General features: G+C 38.0%; 1 protein-coding gene and 1 long non-coding RNA gene across 2 annotated transcripts; one reads left to right on the top strand and one right to left on the bottom strand.

The window, feature by feature from the left end:
- The first annotated feature begins 5395 nt into the window (after nt 1–5395).
- LOC122864745 lies at nt 5396–10320 on the top strand. The gene is made up of 3 exons (XR_006375284.1): nt 5396–5604; nt 8835–9341; nt 10184–10320. It is a non-coding gene; the product is annotated as an uncharacterized LOC122864745 (long non-coding RNA).
- Nucleotides 9894–14897, bottom strand: tmem238a (transmembrane protein 238a). Its single transcript, XM_044172359.1, has 3 exons — nt 14757–14897; nt 11231–11388; nt 9894–10372 (listed from the first exon to the last, which is right to left on the bottom strand). The coding sequence occupies exons 2-3, from the start codon at nt 11379–11381 to the stop codon at nt 10209–10211; spliced, it is 315 nt and encodes a 104-aa protein (XP_044028294.1). The 5' UTR covers nt 11382–11388; nt 14757–14897; the 3' UTR covers nt 9894–10208.
- Between the last annotated feature and the right edge of the window lie 40 nt (nt 14898–14937).

The following is a 14937-nucleotide window of genomic DNA, read 5'->3' as shown; positions in this document are numbered from 1 at the left end:
GTTCTGTTACTGACCTCTTGTGTATGCACACATACCTCTCATCTGGCAAGGTACATCTGGTCACTCCTGAAATTTAGACTATGAGGAAAAGTGCCTGGGACATATCTGAAGTGATATGACATTGTAAACATTTGGGCTGTGAGGGAAATCTAACATCAAAAGGTACTTAACCGGTAGTTGTTTTATAGGGTGTATTTTCTCTTTAAGACTAAGTAGAGCCTAGAGACTTTAGTTTAGTTTAGCTTAAAGAAATTTCAATTTTGAATCAAATAAATAAATAAAAATTAATAAATAAAAATATTAAATGAAACAACTTTCTTGTGTAGTAATACATAATACTTTCATATATATAGAGAGTGAAGAGAATGTAAAGAATTAATGGTCAATAAATGTTTTTTTTCCAAATTATATATGATTTTATCCAGTTTATGAAAGCTGCGTTGGAGCCAAGAGTTGTTTAAGAGTCTTTTACACCTTTTCATGAGTAAAACTCCAGGAGCTTTCTGCTTATGAATTGTGTACATTTGTTGAGTGGTTATATTTAAAGATATTTGCATTGTCAGTATTGTCATTATTGTCCCTTTCCAGCTTCAGTACACACTTGTCAGTATATGTATCTGCCCCAAAAACTCTTATCCTAGTTATTATTACACCATATTGACATTATTGTGAGATATCCAATGAGAGAGAAGGGAACATGGAGGATTGACATGTGACACAGGTTAAAGGTCAGACTAAAATCTTCCCTGCAGCTTGACTCCTGTCTCGGCCTGCAGCTGAAAACAAGTCATATGACTCAACCTGGCACTGAAATATTGCCTGGTTACGAGTACGCTGCAGGCTTTATCCACTGTAAAAAATAAACCTGATCAAGTAAAGTGACAAGGTAAAAATGAGTACTTTCCAAAACTACCTTGGAACGTCACGCAGACAAAGATTTAACAGTTTAAATCCAGCTAGTGCTGGTGAGTGGTTCTGCGGTGTACAGTGGGGTATTTTATATGCTCTTAACTGAGTGTTGACTGCTGATCCACCATCTGCTCCACTGTAAACCAGTCAACGCAAAAAGCATCAGCTTCCAGTACAGTACACCTGCTTTATAGGGAAACGTGGTCCCTCGATAGGTGTAAACTACCTGACTGAAGCACGGTGGGAAGGCAGCAGGAATTAAATTTCTGGACTCTTCAGGACTCAGAGGTCATGACTTTGGTGTTGGAGTGGATTTAATCATCTTGACCGACCCTCTCCCCTCTCTCACCTCTCTACCAGCTCACTATAATGTATTTCATGGCCGTGAAGTGAGCTTACTGCTAATTTATTACCCAGAGGTGTAGTAGCAACAAAACAATACTCACATACCCATATGTACATTGAAAACATTTTTGGTCTTCGTAATTGTTTCTCTCTAATACAATTTCAATGGAATTGTGATTGGGGACAAAATCCACAGTCCTCGTTTTGTGTAAAAGTGTTTTCCAAAGTTCAACCAAAGCTGATATGAGGCTTTAGCAGTCTGAGATAGACAAACAAAGCAGGTATCTTCCAAAGTCACAGTCAGAGTAGCACCAAATCACTGCTTTGTGTTACTATCCCTCTGCCGTCGCTCAGCAAGGAAATGTCGAAACACAAAGAGGGAATTTAATACTAAAAACCTTGTAACTTTAAAAAATATCAACTTAATTTCTCAAACACACACTGCAGAAGCCTCATATTAACATCATCTGAACTTTAGAATGCATTTTTACACAGAGCAAGGACTATGAATTTTGTCCCCTATCACTTAGGCCTACATCGGCTTTAAGAAGGGATCTCTTCGCAGCCAGCATGGACAGGAGAGGCAATTACAGTGACCAATAAACCTTTCATTGTAGTTATGGGCATGTCAGTACTGTTTTAAGATAGATTTGTGAACCTATCCTTTAACCGTAGAGGTGGCAGATCAGAAAATGATCATATGCGGGTGCCCTGGTGGCCTCGTTCAAATCTGGCAGGGGAAATTTGTCGCATGTTGTTCCCCATCTCTCCTCTCATTTCTTGTCAGCTCTCTACTATTAACTCGTTAATAAATGCATAAATAAATGCAAAATATACAAAGTGATGGCACTGACCAATGATACAAATGATATACAAAATCATTTGACATCCACTACCAGAACTTTATCACATTCACTTTCCAAATAGCTAGTTGAGTGATGGTGATGTGACGGTGTTGTAACAGTTTGCGTCATGTTGTGTTACCATGTGACTGAATGATTTGTTTTAGTTTTTTTATTTCTTTTTTTATTCTTTAATAAATAGTGTGCATATTACTATAAATCATATTTGTCTGTTTTATTTTATCAGTGGATTCAGATACTTGCATGTTTTATAAGAGTGTTAGCATTGTTCAGTTACCTACAATGAGATGAGCTAACAAGAAGCAAAGTGACAGCTGGACTCTGGATGGCTGCTATAATATCACCAAGCACAGTAACAACAACAACTAACTCAGAGCATGTCTTCTGTATGTGCATTCAACCTGATTAAGATTACATAACTACCTGCAGACTGCTGCCTTGAGTCTTTATCGCAGGACAAGTATAGAGCAGCATCTACATTAAGCTCTCTTGGCGAACTGCTGATCTCTCTTCTGTATTAAATAAAACAACTTAATTCCTCTGCTGACGTCCTGAGGCCTAACTTCAGCACCCTGCCTCAACAGGTGATTTGGATTTTGCCATCTGGCTGCCGAGGCTTTGGAGAGCTCTGCCAGAAGACATCCAAAACTAATGTCACCTTTTAAGTAGAACAGCTTCTCAAAGCAAAAAAAAAACAAAACACAATCTTCCCATGATGAAAAGTTGAATTCATAACCAATAAAATGTACCCTTGCTCATTTTATTACACTTGTTTTGCTCTTACTTGGTCTGGTATGACCAGTAGCCAATGTAGGCTAACGTTAGCTAGCTTTAGTTAGCAAACTTTAGATAGATATTGTTGCTGTGTAACAACAGACATCATTGAGACAGTTGCTGACTTTATGACTGTTACACTCTGTTTTAGCATGTCACAGATAAACATTTCAACTGGTTTTATCACAAAAATAATTTTTCTGCTTATGGTCTCATTCCACGTTGTATTCTTTCAGTATTTTTGTCCAGACTTCTTTTTTTTTTTCATAGTCTAACCTTTCATTGGGCAAAACCTCCCAAATGGCACAAAAAACATTTTTACCCAATCAATCAACTAAAAAGTAGCCCAAATGGGCAAAAAAAACAACCTAATCTGGCACCAGAGATCCCCAGCTGGACTGGACTGAAACCGAGACATTGCGATAACATGGCCGGCGTCTTAAACTTCAGGACGTCCCACTGATGTCTTCTATGCAACTGACTCAAGACAATAATGAAAAGTGAAAAAGGGAAATTCAATTTTCCATCATCCTGTAATTGCGTCTTGTAGCCACAGTGGCCGCTATTTAGCAAAAGTTCACAGTCTTGCTTTAAAATGTTTTGTTTTTATTACCAGGCCTTTTTGCAGCCAGCTCCGGCCTTGATAACAACATCCATAAATTACCAATGAATAACATGTGGCCTATCTGAAAAGAATTTGGAGAAAGTTCTCTTTTTTTTGTTATGTTTGTTCTGTATTCTTGTTTTAATCCTGTCTGCTTTTTTTTTAACTTGTTTTCCCCAATTTGAACTGAGCAATTCCCCTGAAACTTCTTCTTCTTTTACTTTCAGCTATTCGCTTTCAGTGGTCACCACAGCGAATCATGTGCCTCCATCTAACCCTGTCCTCTGCGTCCTCTTCACTCACACCAATTAACTTCATGTCCTCTCTCACTACATCCATAAATCTCCTCTTTGGTCTTCCTCTATACCTCCTGCCTGGCAGCTCCAACCTCAGCATCCTTCTACCAATATATTCACAGTCTCTCCTCTGAACATGTCCAAACCACCTCAATCTGGCCTCTCTGACTTTATCTCCGAAACATCTAACATGAGCTGTCCCTCTGATGTACTCATTCCTGATCCTGTCCGTCCTCGTCACTCCCAAAGAGAACCTCAACATCTTAAGCTCTGCTACCTCCAGCTCTGCCTCTTGTCTTTTCTTCAGTGCCACTGTCTCTAAGCTGTACAACATCGCTGGTCTCACCACCGTCTTGAACACCTTTCCTTTCATTCTTGCTGATACTCTTTTATCACACAACACACCTGCCACTTTTCTCCACCCGTTCCAACCTGCTTGCACTCACCTCTTCACCTCTTTCCCACAGTCTCCATTGCTCTGAACCGTTGACCCTAAGTACTTAAAGTCCTGCACCTTCTTCACCTCTGCTCCCTGTAACCTCACCATTCCACCTGGGTCCCTCTCATTGACGCACATGTATTCTGTCTTACTGCGGTTAAGCTTCATTCCTCTGTTTTCCAGAGCAGACCTCCATCTCTCTAGATTTTCCTCCACCTGCTCCCTGCTCTCACTACGAATCACAATGTCATCTGCAAACATCATAGTCCATGGAGATTCCTGTCTAACCTCATCTGTCAGCCTGTCCATCACCAGAGCAAACAAGAAGGGGCTCAGAGCCGATCCTTGATGCAGACCCACCTCCACCTTGAACTCATCTGTCACACCTACAGCACACCTCACCACGGTCTTACAGCTTCCCCTGACACCATGAACTTATTTTGCCACACATAGTGTCATGCATAAACATTGTTGGACAGTTTCTTCTTTGCCAGATAGATAATTTGCATACCTTGTATTTGCAGTATAGTGGGGTATTTACTACGACTATTGATGTAAATGGACTCAGCCACAGTTCATCAGATTTTCACCAAGTGCCTCTTTTCTTCTATTTTACCATCACAAAACTGTGGTGCAGCCTTTTAGTAAATATGAAAAAAGGAGTTTACAGCTGACTGTTTAGTGCCGAAAGATGGGTTGCAACTTCACCGCTCCACCCACTGAAGTTTAAGTTAAGCAATACGTTTATTTCTGTCCCAAAAATTCAAATGTTTTTGGATCTTTTCTCAAAATGCAGGGTCAACTAACTATTTTGATTTTGCCCATTGTTTTTCAGCTGAAGTGTAAAAAATTTGGGAAGCAGCCAGGTTGATCCTCATTGTGTTGCACTTCATCTTCTGTCTATCATCCAGATCTTTCTTCTTTTAGAACGGGGATTTACCCTTCAGGTTACAAATACTAAAGAGTATGGATTTACTGGATTAGCAGTTTTCGACCCTTGGCTCCTGAGACGAACCTCTCCCTGTCGCAATCTCACCTTTAACCCTCAACCTGGTTTAGACTGAGTTCTAGGAAAGGGAATCCTTTGATTGAGAGGAGAGCAGGATTAAAATGGATGAACAGAAGGAGATAGAGAGAGAGAGGAGCAGTGAAGGTGGTGATGTTAGGCAGTGTAAGGAGGATTTGGCAGCGATGCAAAGCAGAGAGTTGATACAGGGAATGGAAAATGGTTACCACAGTGCAACTAATAAGTATTATCAAAGCTCTTTGGCCCGGCCTTGAGGAATCTATTCTCAGAAAAGGACAGTTTAATCTAGACACCCTAATGGGCATCATGGCTTCCAGTGCGGATACTGATCGAGGGAGCAGAGGGAGGTGAGAACAACAGCCAGCCAGCAGATGAAAATGAACAAAAAGAGGGACAACTGCAGTATTCCTGCATGTTCGAACTAAAACTTCATGACTTTTTGGAGTCACATGACCAGCATTTCTGAGTGAATGGACGTAACAAATACAATACTTTGGACTTCTTTATATAGAAAAATGTATGGTTTGGCTATTCATGATTTAGAAATAATTGAAGCAAATGAAATGTAGACAAATTCCATGTCAAACATGGGGCGATAGAACATTCCCAAATGTCATTTCAAAGCTGACTTTGGTCATTGGCCAAATAAAAATGCATTAATTGATTTTTTTTTACATCTAACCTTTTAAGTTGATGTGGCAAACTTATTAGCAAACAGTTGCTTATTTACACATCCAGAAATTACAGAGCAACTTTGTAATTTGTTTGTCGTGTTTCTGGCCACCTGATGAATATAAGTCGTTTGCTACTGAGAGAGGTCGCTTGTCAGGGAAACGTGAACATTTTAAGTGATTTTAAGCATTAAAATAAAATGTTGGTGAGCACAGTCTACACTTTATCTGTGTAAAACCTTCTAATCATCACCCTTCCGGCTACAAGAAGTCATACATGAGTTTCTGAATTTGAGACTTGACATGGAAATACTTGAAGAAGTATTCAGCTCCTGGTACTAATACCACACTGTGAAAACACTCCACTAAAAAGCCCTGCATTCAAAACTTTACTTAAGCAAAAGTAAGTAAGTATCAAAAGTAAAAGTACTCATTGTGCAGTAAAATGCTCTCTGTCAGTGTTTTCCTATTATATCTGATGTTTCTGGATTAATGTTACTGCTGCATCAATGTGTATGTTGCATTTTACTGCTGTAGATGTTTAATGTTGGATAGTTTAATCTACAGCACTGGTCCATAAGATCATCATATGTTTGTAGCATCGCTGTCCTGTGAGAACCATGTATCTTCGGGGCAACTGTGAACTGTAGAGCGGGTCGTCCACCAATCACAAAGTCAGTGGTTCGATCCTGGCTTACCCCAGCCCACATGTCGAAGTGTCCTTGGGCAAGACACTGAACCCCAAATTGCTCCCGAGGGCTGTGCCTTTGGTGTGTGAATGCTTAGTTACTTTGATGAGCCGTTCTGCCATCGCTGTATGAATGAGATATGTAGTTGAAGCGCTTTAAGTAGTCAGAAAGGTGTTATATAAGTACAGTCCATTATCTCTAAAAAGTCAACTTTTCATGAGCTCAGAAAAACAGCCCTGTTTTCAGCTTTGTGAAGATGAATTTTCCAGCTGATCCAAGAGAAGTAGAAGTTTTTCAAACCATAAAGGAACACTTCATCCTTCAGTTTATCAAAACAATCATATTCAAAATCACCAAAAATACCAAAGAGTATAAAAAAATGGAATATGAAAAGTAACTAAAGCTGTCAGACAAATGTAGTGGAGTAATAAGTGCAAAATTTGACTCTGAGATGAAGTGGAGTAGAAATATAAAGTTGCATGAAATGGAAGTACTTAAGTAAAGTACAAGTACCTCGAATTTGTACTTAAGTACAGTACCTGAGTAAATATCTAGATAGATAGACACTTGTATTTGTCCCAGTGGGGAAATTTGTTTGCAGCACAATCACAATCACAAGGCCTTTCATCACAAAAGTCGCCATTAGACATACGTGTGCACAGGTGTACGTGTGCCTTACCTGTTAAAAGACTTATTGGCTTGTGGACCAAATGAAAACTTGGATCTATTTTTAGTGAATACAGGGGGGCAATATCAAGTTGCAAATATCAATAGTATCAGTTCAAATGAGGAGGCAAAGGGGTGCTTCTGGTCACCCACAATGTTGTCTGCCTTCTTCATCGTTCTGTCTCTGTAGATGCATTCCAAACTTGGTAACGTAATCATTAGCAGTTTCCTGGCCGTTGTTACAGCTTTTTCAGTGCCTCGGTAGCATTGCCAAACCAGCAGATGGTGCAAAAGGTTAAAACACTTTTAATAAAAGCAACATTTAGAGCATTTTGTTGTGGACATCAAAGGCAATGTCTTTTAAAAGTGCATTATTTGTTGAGGTCAATCCACGAGTTACATTCCAACACTTGACAGCTCTGAGGTCAACGGCCTGACTTCACCTGTCGGTATTACAAACAAGGCCAGTGAAAACATTCAGCTCAGTGTCCTCATAATCCCATTAGTAGTTTTACAAAGACTGCTGCAGGGGAATACCCCGCTCACAGTAAGTTCATTCAGTGGTGGGAGTGGTGGAGGGGGTTTACACACTGAGGGTCACAGAGCTGTCGAGGAGCAGTGACGATACCAGAGTCTTTATGACTAGCATCTAACCTGAAAGACAGACCCGAGTTTAGACCGGACCTGGGGTCAAATAAAAGTAGTGGCAAATAAGAAACTGTTTACTGTAGTCCAGATTTAATCCACTTGGTTTACCACATGGTGGAGGATTTAACATACCAGGGCATCTCAGGCCCAGGAAGTCAAACTGAGTTTCAAATGGAGATCTAACGACTTTAAGTGAACCCAACAGGTGCTAGAGGTTAATAAACAGAAGTTAACTGGCGAGAAACACACTCACATTGGTGCAACTGTTTATTCTAATATCAGCTTTCATTTGTTCGTCAGGCATCAAAGAAGGTCTCTGACTTAAAGTTCACATAAAAGTTGCATATGTTTGTGTGCAGATGCCAATTTTATGACAAATTCAGTTTTGGAAAAAGTGCCAACATTTTAAACCTGACACCATTCTGGTCAAGATCTGTATTTTTTTGGTGGTTACAGGGGATAAATATACCAAATGACCTTTGTCAATAACATATTTTTCCTAAATGTGCAGTCTGTATTTTCTTCCTCCTCTTTCTGGATTGTCATGGTTACTTTTCACATATAATAAATGTAAGCTATTTACTAACTGCTAACATTTGTTTGGCATGAACACTCCCAACAAATTATATTAAGTTTTACTTTGTTGATGGTGTTTAAAGTGTTGTTTCTCCCCAGTCTATACATTTTCATCATAATCTACAACCAATAACAATTTTATCATTACTTTTTTTAAATTAATCAAAATCTAAATGTGGCATCCCTTTTCAAGAAACTAGTGCAACTACAGCAAAAACGATTTCATTATTTGTTAAATCACAATTTTCTGTCTGATCTGACATCTGTTTGTTTTACACTTGTAATAGATCTACTGACTTGTTTTAGGGATTAACTGGTCTGTTACAGTTTTCGGCAACAAGGTGAGAGGTGAATCAGATTAGCTGAGTAGTGTCAGAAGGAAATTTCCATCTTGGTGGAGGGAAAATCTGCTGCCAGGTCAGTTCCTCTCTTTTAACTCTCTTCTTCTTATGGATGTTGATGTAATCGCGAGTTCATTAATCAGCCGAAAAAAGATTTTCACTTGCCAGAAGTCACTTTTCAGCAATCAGGTTATCCAGTTTAAAGGGACAGTTCATCCCAAAATCAAAATTTTTCCTCTTACCTGTAGTGCTATTTATCCATCTAGAGTGTTTTGGTGTGAGTTGCCGAGTTTTGGAGATATCGGCCGTAGAGATGTCTGTACAGATGTAGTTGAGCAATTGCATCATATTTATATACTGTATAACAAGACAATATGTTACTTTTTCTCCTGACATTAATAATAAAATATCTGCTCTGATCTTTTTTGTACAGGCCACAGATGGATGCATGTTCTACTGATGTTGTTGTAATTCTTGCTGGTCACCAGCAGAGGTCAGTGCAGGTTATAGATATACTAATTACTCCTTTAACTCTGAATATAAGATAAGAAAAATAACTATTTATTGAAGAAACAAACAAAATAAAGATACAAATAGTGCATGCAGAGGAGAAATTATAAATTATAGGTTGAAATCATAAAGATATACAGTACAATAGCATCTGTGTAAACAAATGCAGTTTATTTACCTTTGATTCAGTTCTCTAAATCTTCTTTATCTCGTTTTTTATCTTAATTTACTTTATTTTCAGTTATTGTGTCTTAAATGTTGTTGCCATATGTGCAAAAACAGATTTCAAGCAATAGTACAGTCTCCTGATATTCCTAAATACAGAATATATGCATAAAATGTACATATGCATAAATGTAAATATGTTAAATATAAACATAATATTTACACATATATGATAGATATGAAATAAATGTAAAATAATGAAATAAGAAATATATATATACCTCTCATTTTTGTTGTTTGACTATTTAACTCAATCTGTTTTTAATTAAAATGTATGAAAGTCTTCTTGTAAAAAGGACATTGCACTTGGTTGTGAATAGAGAATTAAGCTTTTATTGTTGAAAATGTAATAAAAACAGACATATAATGTATAAAAAGGCTTTTATTGAAATCCAACATGGGACCACTATCTAAACCTCATCTAAACACTATAAAACATAAAAAATACTACTAATCATAATAAAACATCAATAGCATGACTATGTAACAGAACAACAGGTGCACATCTGAAATGTTTCTGACATGCTTGTAACACTTCCAGTTATTAGTAATTAGAGTTTAATTCAGTGTCTGTTTCTCATACTAATACTGACAACACAGGCATCACCAGACTTTTCCTCGCCGCTCAGTGCTGGCTCCTGTATGTGCGGATCTTGCGGCTGAGGTTACGAGCCAGCCGGTCGACGGCGCTGCCGATGTGTCCCAGCTCGTTCTTGGTCGTCAGGCCCTCGATGTTTCCGCTGTACCACAACACCCATCCAGCCAGTGACATCAGCACAAACAGAGCCCCTGCACAGATGTTTTATAAATGAGTAATACCGACAGTTGGATAACATTACATGTACACACACACAGAAATATTATCATGTTAAATCTGCAATCTGAGTAAATTCAGTGAAAATCCACTACTTAGTCCCTGTCTCGTGAAGTAGCTTCATTAAAACCAAGAAAGCTAATGATCCAAAAAAGACTAACTGTTACAAAGATGTCTTTAATGTTATTTTACTTGTTCTACTATTTCTGGTCTTTTATCCTAATTTTAAAGTTTTCTCTTTCTTGTGTCTCCTCGTTGATTTGATTTTACATCATCCTGTAAACCCTGTAAACAAAAATATAGGGCATTACTTTTTACTTTTTTATGTTGGTGAATTTAATGTGTTTAAACACACAACGAGACGCTGCTCGATAAAGACGTTGTGCAGTGTCATCGTTAATATATATATATATATATATATATATATTCTTGTTTTAGTACATTGATCCAGTTGCATAATGTTTGTTTTTTTGTGTTTTCTGTGGGGCTTTTTCACATTTTTTACATTTTGATTTTTAAGATTTTAAATTGAAACACTCAACCAAATAAAGCTACTCACAAAAATGTCTTGACCTTCCACTACTAATGAATTATCACACAGTGCATAAGTCTTGAAATAATCACACTGAAGTAACCATAAGTCCTTCAGATGAACTTTAAGCAGCAATCAGGAACATCACTCCTCACCCTCCAAAGATTGAATGTGGTCTTCTTTTCTACTTTTTTCTGCTTCCTCTTTTCTAGTTTATGCATTTGTAATTCATCGTGTCTAATTCATATCATCCCGCCACTACTGTTGATAACAAGTTGAGACTGGGATAGTTATTTCATACCAGTATAGACCAGTAAGTCTCCAAAGTCCTGTCCTTTGATCTCCAGGGGGGCGAAAACTCCCACCAGCAGAGCAGCTCCTCCCACTAAATCCATCAACACAGCAAAGGCCAGAGCCAGTTTACAGTGGGAGAGGCCTTCACACAGGGCCATGATGAAACTGAAGGAGGGACGAAGAGAAGAAAGACTGTTATTCCCTGATATGAGTGAGGTATCACCATTATCAATTTTTAACTGATACCAACTATGGATATATTGAGTTCATATTTGACAGTTTGCCTTAAGAGATACACTCCTAGATAAAAGATCATAAAAACCATCTGAGTGATACTGAGATTGCATTATAAAGCTGATCTCAGACATAATATAATGTATAATATTTACTCATCAGCAGCCCAGAAACTGGCAGCTCATTGCCCCCAAAAAATTGATCAGTCTAACTAGTATTAGTGATACTTATTCCTTCGAAAATATAGACGGGGACAAATTAAAGGAAAGACCTGAATAAAAGAGTGGAGAAACATTTCAAATGCAGACGCTTCGGTGCAGCCGGCTCACTGAATGGTTTGCTGAGGTTGAAAAATGACGTGAATAAAACGCTCCGGCCAGTTTCACACCTGTGGAAAATCTTGGACTAACGTGTAAGACGACGCTCTCCACCACCATCTCCACAAGACCAAATGATATTATATAAACTTTCATCTTCAAATCTATATATATGCTATATGTCCTTTTGTTGTGTCTGGCTATGTTTGTTTTTCTTTCTCTCTGCTGTACTCAGGTCTCTCTTGCAAAAGAGATCTTGATCTCAATGAGATGACCTGATTAAATAAAAGGCTGTATATATACATGAGGGAATATCTTGTGGAGGAGTGGTGTTCATCCCTCCAAGGAGGGCGAGGAGCACTGAAGCTGTTCTGGAGGCTCGTGGAGGCCTGACTTCATACTAACACATCTGTAGGTTAATGAAGTAAAGCACGTGATCGGGGGAGTGAGGAAAGGAAGGAAGGATTTGTGAAAGAAAAGCATTTTTGGTGAATAAAACAGAGGAATTTAATGCTTAGAAAGGAGAATTGAGAAAGTAAGGAAAGAGAGAAGAATGGAAGAAACAAGGAAAGTGTGTAAAGTAGGTAGAAAAAGGAAGAATGAATAGATGCCTTTAACTATGAAAATGTAGATTCACTTTCCCAAGATGGGTTATAAAATCTGTGAAATCAGTATTAAACCTACTGTATCCATATTTAATGAATACAGATAAGTATAGCACTTACATCTTTATTTAGAAGTAATTTTGTGTGGTTTAATGGAAATTAAACTGAATTTGAGTTATTATTATTATTAGGGCGATTATTTTCATTCTAAATTAAACTGCTGATTATTTTCTCAATTAATTGAGTAATCGTTTGGTCTATAACATTGTTAGCCGTTTCCTGTAGCTCAAGATTATGTTATCGTTGGTTTATTTACTGCTGTTCCACATGGTACTTCACCAACAGGAACAAACTCCTCAAAAATCACACACAACCCACTAAAATCCTTGGCCTCCCTCCTCCCAACCCCCCAGCCCTCACTGACCTGCCATCACACGCCAAGCACTCACGCAGATACAGATCTCTGATCTGTAAAAAAGCACGCTACGGTAAGAGCCTCGTGTCCTCTGCCATCACTGCCCTCGACAAACTGCAGCAGTAACACTTATGGACTCATGTTCCTGTGACTGTTTGTGTTCCCTGTGTCTGTGTTTTTGTGTTAGTTTGATGTTAACTGTTCTTATGTGTGTACAAGATAAGATAAGAAACAAATTTCACCTTTCCCGGAGGACAATAAATGATCTCTTATCTTATCTTATTATCACATAAGAAAGTGTGTCCCAACCTTTTAGGCTTCCTGCCTCTTAAAATAAAACAGTGTCTACTTGTGACGCCTAATTGTGTCAAAAGTTTAAAAGTTACAAGTTTCGACCTCTAAACTTCTCATATTGTATCATTTTAATACATTTTAAATGCCCAAAACTAGCTGGTTTTTCAATAAAAACAGATTGGCGATAAGAATTAAAAGGTCTTTTCATGCCACTTTCTACTCCACCTCATCTCATCTTCACTACATTTATCTGACAGCTTTAGTTACTTGTTACGTTACAGATCAAGATTTTGGCGCACAAAACATACAAAGAGCTTATAAAATATGATTTTGTTATAAATTAAAACTACACAACAGTAAATACAAGTACTGCTGAAACGATCAGTCGATTGACAGTAAATGATTTCATTCAATTAAGCCTTTTTTAATGCAAAGAAACCAAACATCTCACGGTTCGAGCTCCAGAAATGTGAGGAATTGCTGCTTTTCCTTTTAATTGTTAAAATGTTTACAAACCAAACAATCAATCTGTTAATGGAGAAAATAAGCAGCAGATTAATTCATAAAGAAGATAATCATTCGGATACAAAATAGTTCAAAATGAGCTCCACCTCAACCAGCTACAAGAGTAAGATCCTGCTTTTATATTAATGCATGAGTAATAATGATCTAATTATATAATATATAATATAACAGTCTTTTTTCTGCTTTGAGTACTTGTAATACTTTAATACAAGGACATTTTCCTGATTATACTCACACACTTCTACTTCAGTAACATCATCAACGCAGGACTAGAGTGTTTTTAGTGTGGTATTAGTACTTTTAATTAAGTAAAGGGTCTGAATACTTCCTCCACCACTGTCTAATTGTTTCAGCTCTAATTAATATTAGCCACCATATTGATAGCCTTCCAGCGATTATACAAACAGTAAAAGTACTCATTGTGCAGTAAAATGTTCCCTGTCAGTGTTTTCCTGTTAAATCTGTTGTTTCTGGATTAATATTCCTGCTGCATCAGATGTAGCTCATTTTAACTCATTTTATATACTGTTAGGTAGTTTAATCTACAGCAATGCATCATGGTCTATAAGATCATCATATGTCCTGTGAGAACCACGTATCTCTAAAAAAGTCAACTTTTCATGAGGAAAACAGCCTGTTCTTTTCAGCTCTGTGACGATGCGTTTTCCTTTTGCAGTTTAAAATAGTTTATTTAGCTTAAGAAGTAGGAGAGTTTTCTCAGCCCATAAAGGAAACACTTCATCCTTCAGTTCATCAGAAACTCTCAAAATCATCACATGTGGAGATATGTGGTTTTCACTGGACAGGAAGGGGATGAATAATTGTAATCTGTAAAGTTGCTAAAGCTGTCAGACAAATGTAGTGCAGTGAAAAGCACTATTAGTAGTACTAAAAGTAAATATTTGTCTCTGAGAAGTTGCATAAAATTAAATAACTGCAGTAAAATATTAGTGCCTCAGATGTGTACCTAAGTACAGTACTTGAGTAAATGTACTATATTCCACCACAGACAACTCGGTGATGCAGAGAGCCGCCTCAGACCCGGACAGGTGAGACTGTTGGACAAAGACTTCCACCTGATTCTGTGATCACATTAAACACAACATTGAATCAAACAGCGTCGATAGTTTTACTTTGACTCACTTGTTATTGTTGTTCGTCCAGCAGCTGATCTATCGTTCTTGTGGAATTTGTCTTTACTTCCGCGTTTACCTTCTTCGGTGTTCTCCACCCACCTGCGCACCGCCCTCAGGTGACATGTTTCCGGTCGGCCTCTGGACCCATTCCAACACTTTCAAACCTCCAACCATCTCATGAAAGACAG

Source organism: Siniperca chuatsi, linkage group LG17 (genome assembly GCF_020085105.1).
Source record: "Siniperca chuatsi isolate FFG_IHB_CAS linkage group LG17, ASM2008510v1, whole genome shotgun sequence".
NCBI lineage: Eukaryota > Metazoa > Chordata > Actinopteri > Centrarchiformes > Sinipercidae > Siniperca > Siniperca chuatsi.
Note: the sequence above shows the minus strand (reverse complement) of the source record. Positions and strands in the feature narration are given on the sequence as shown.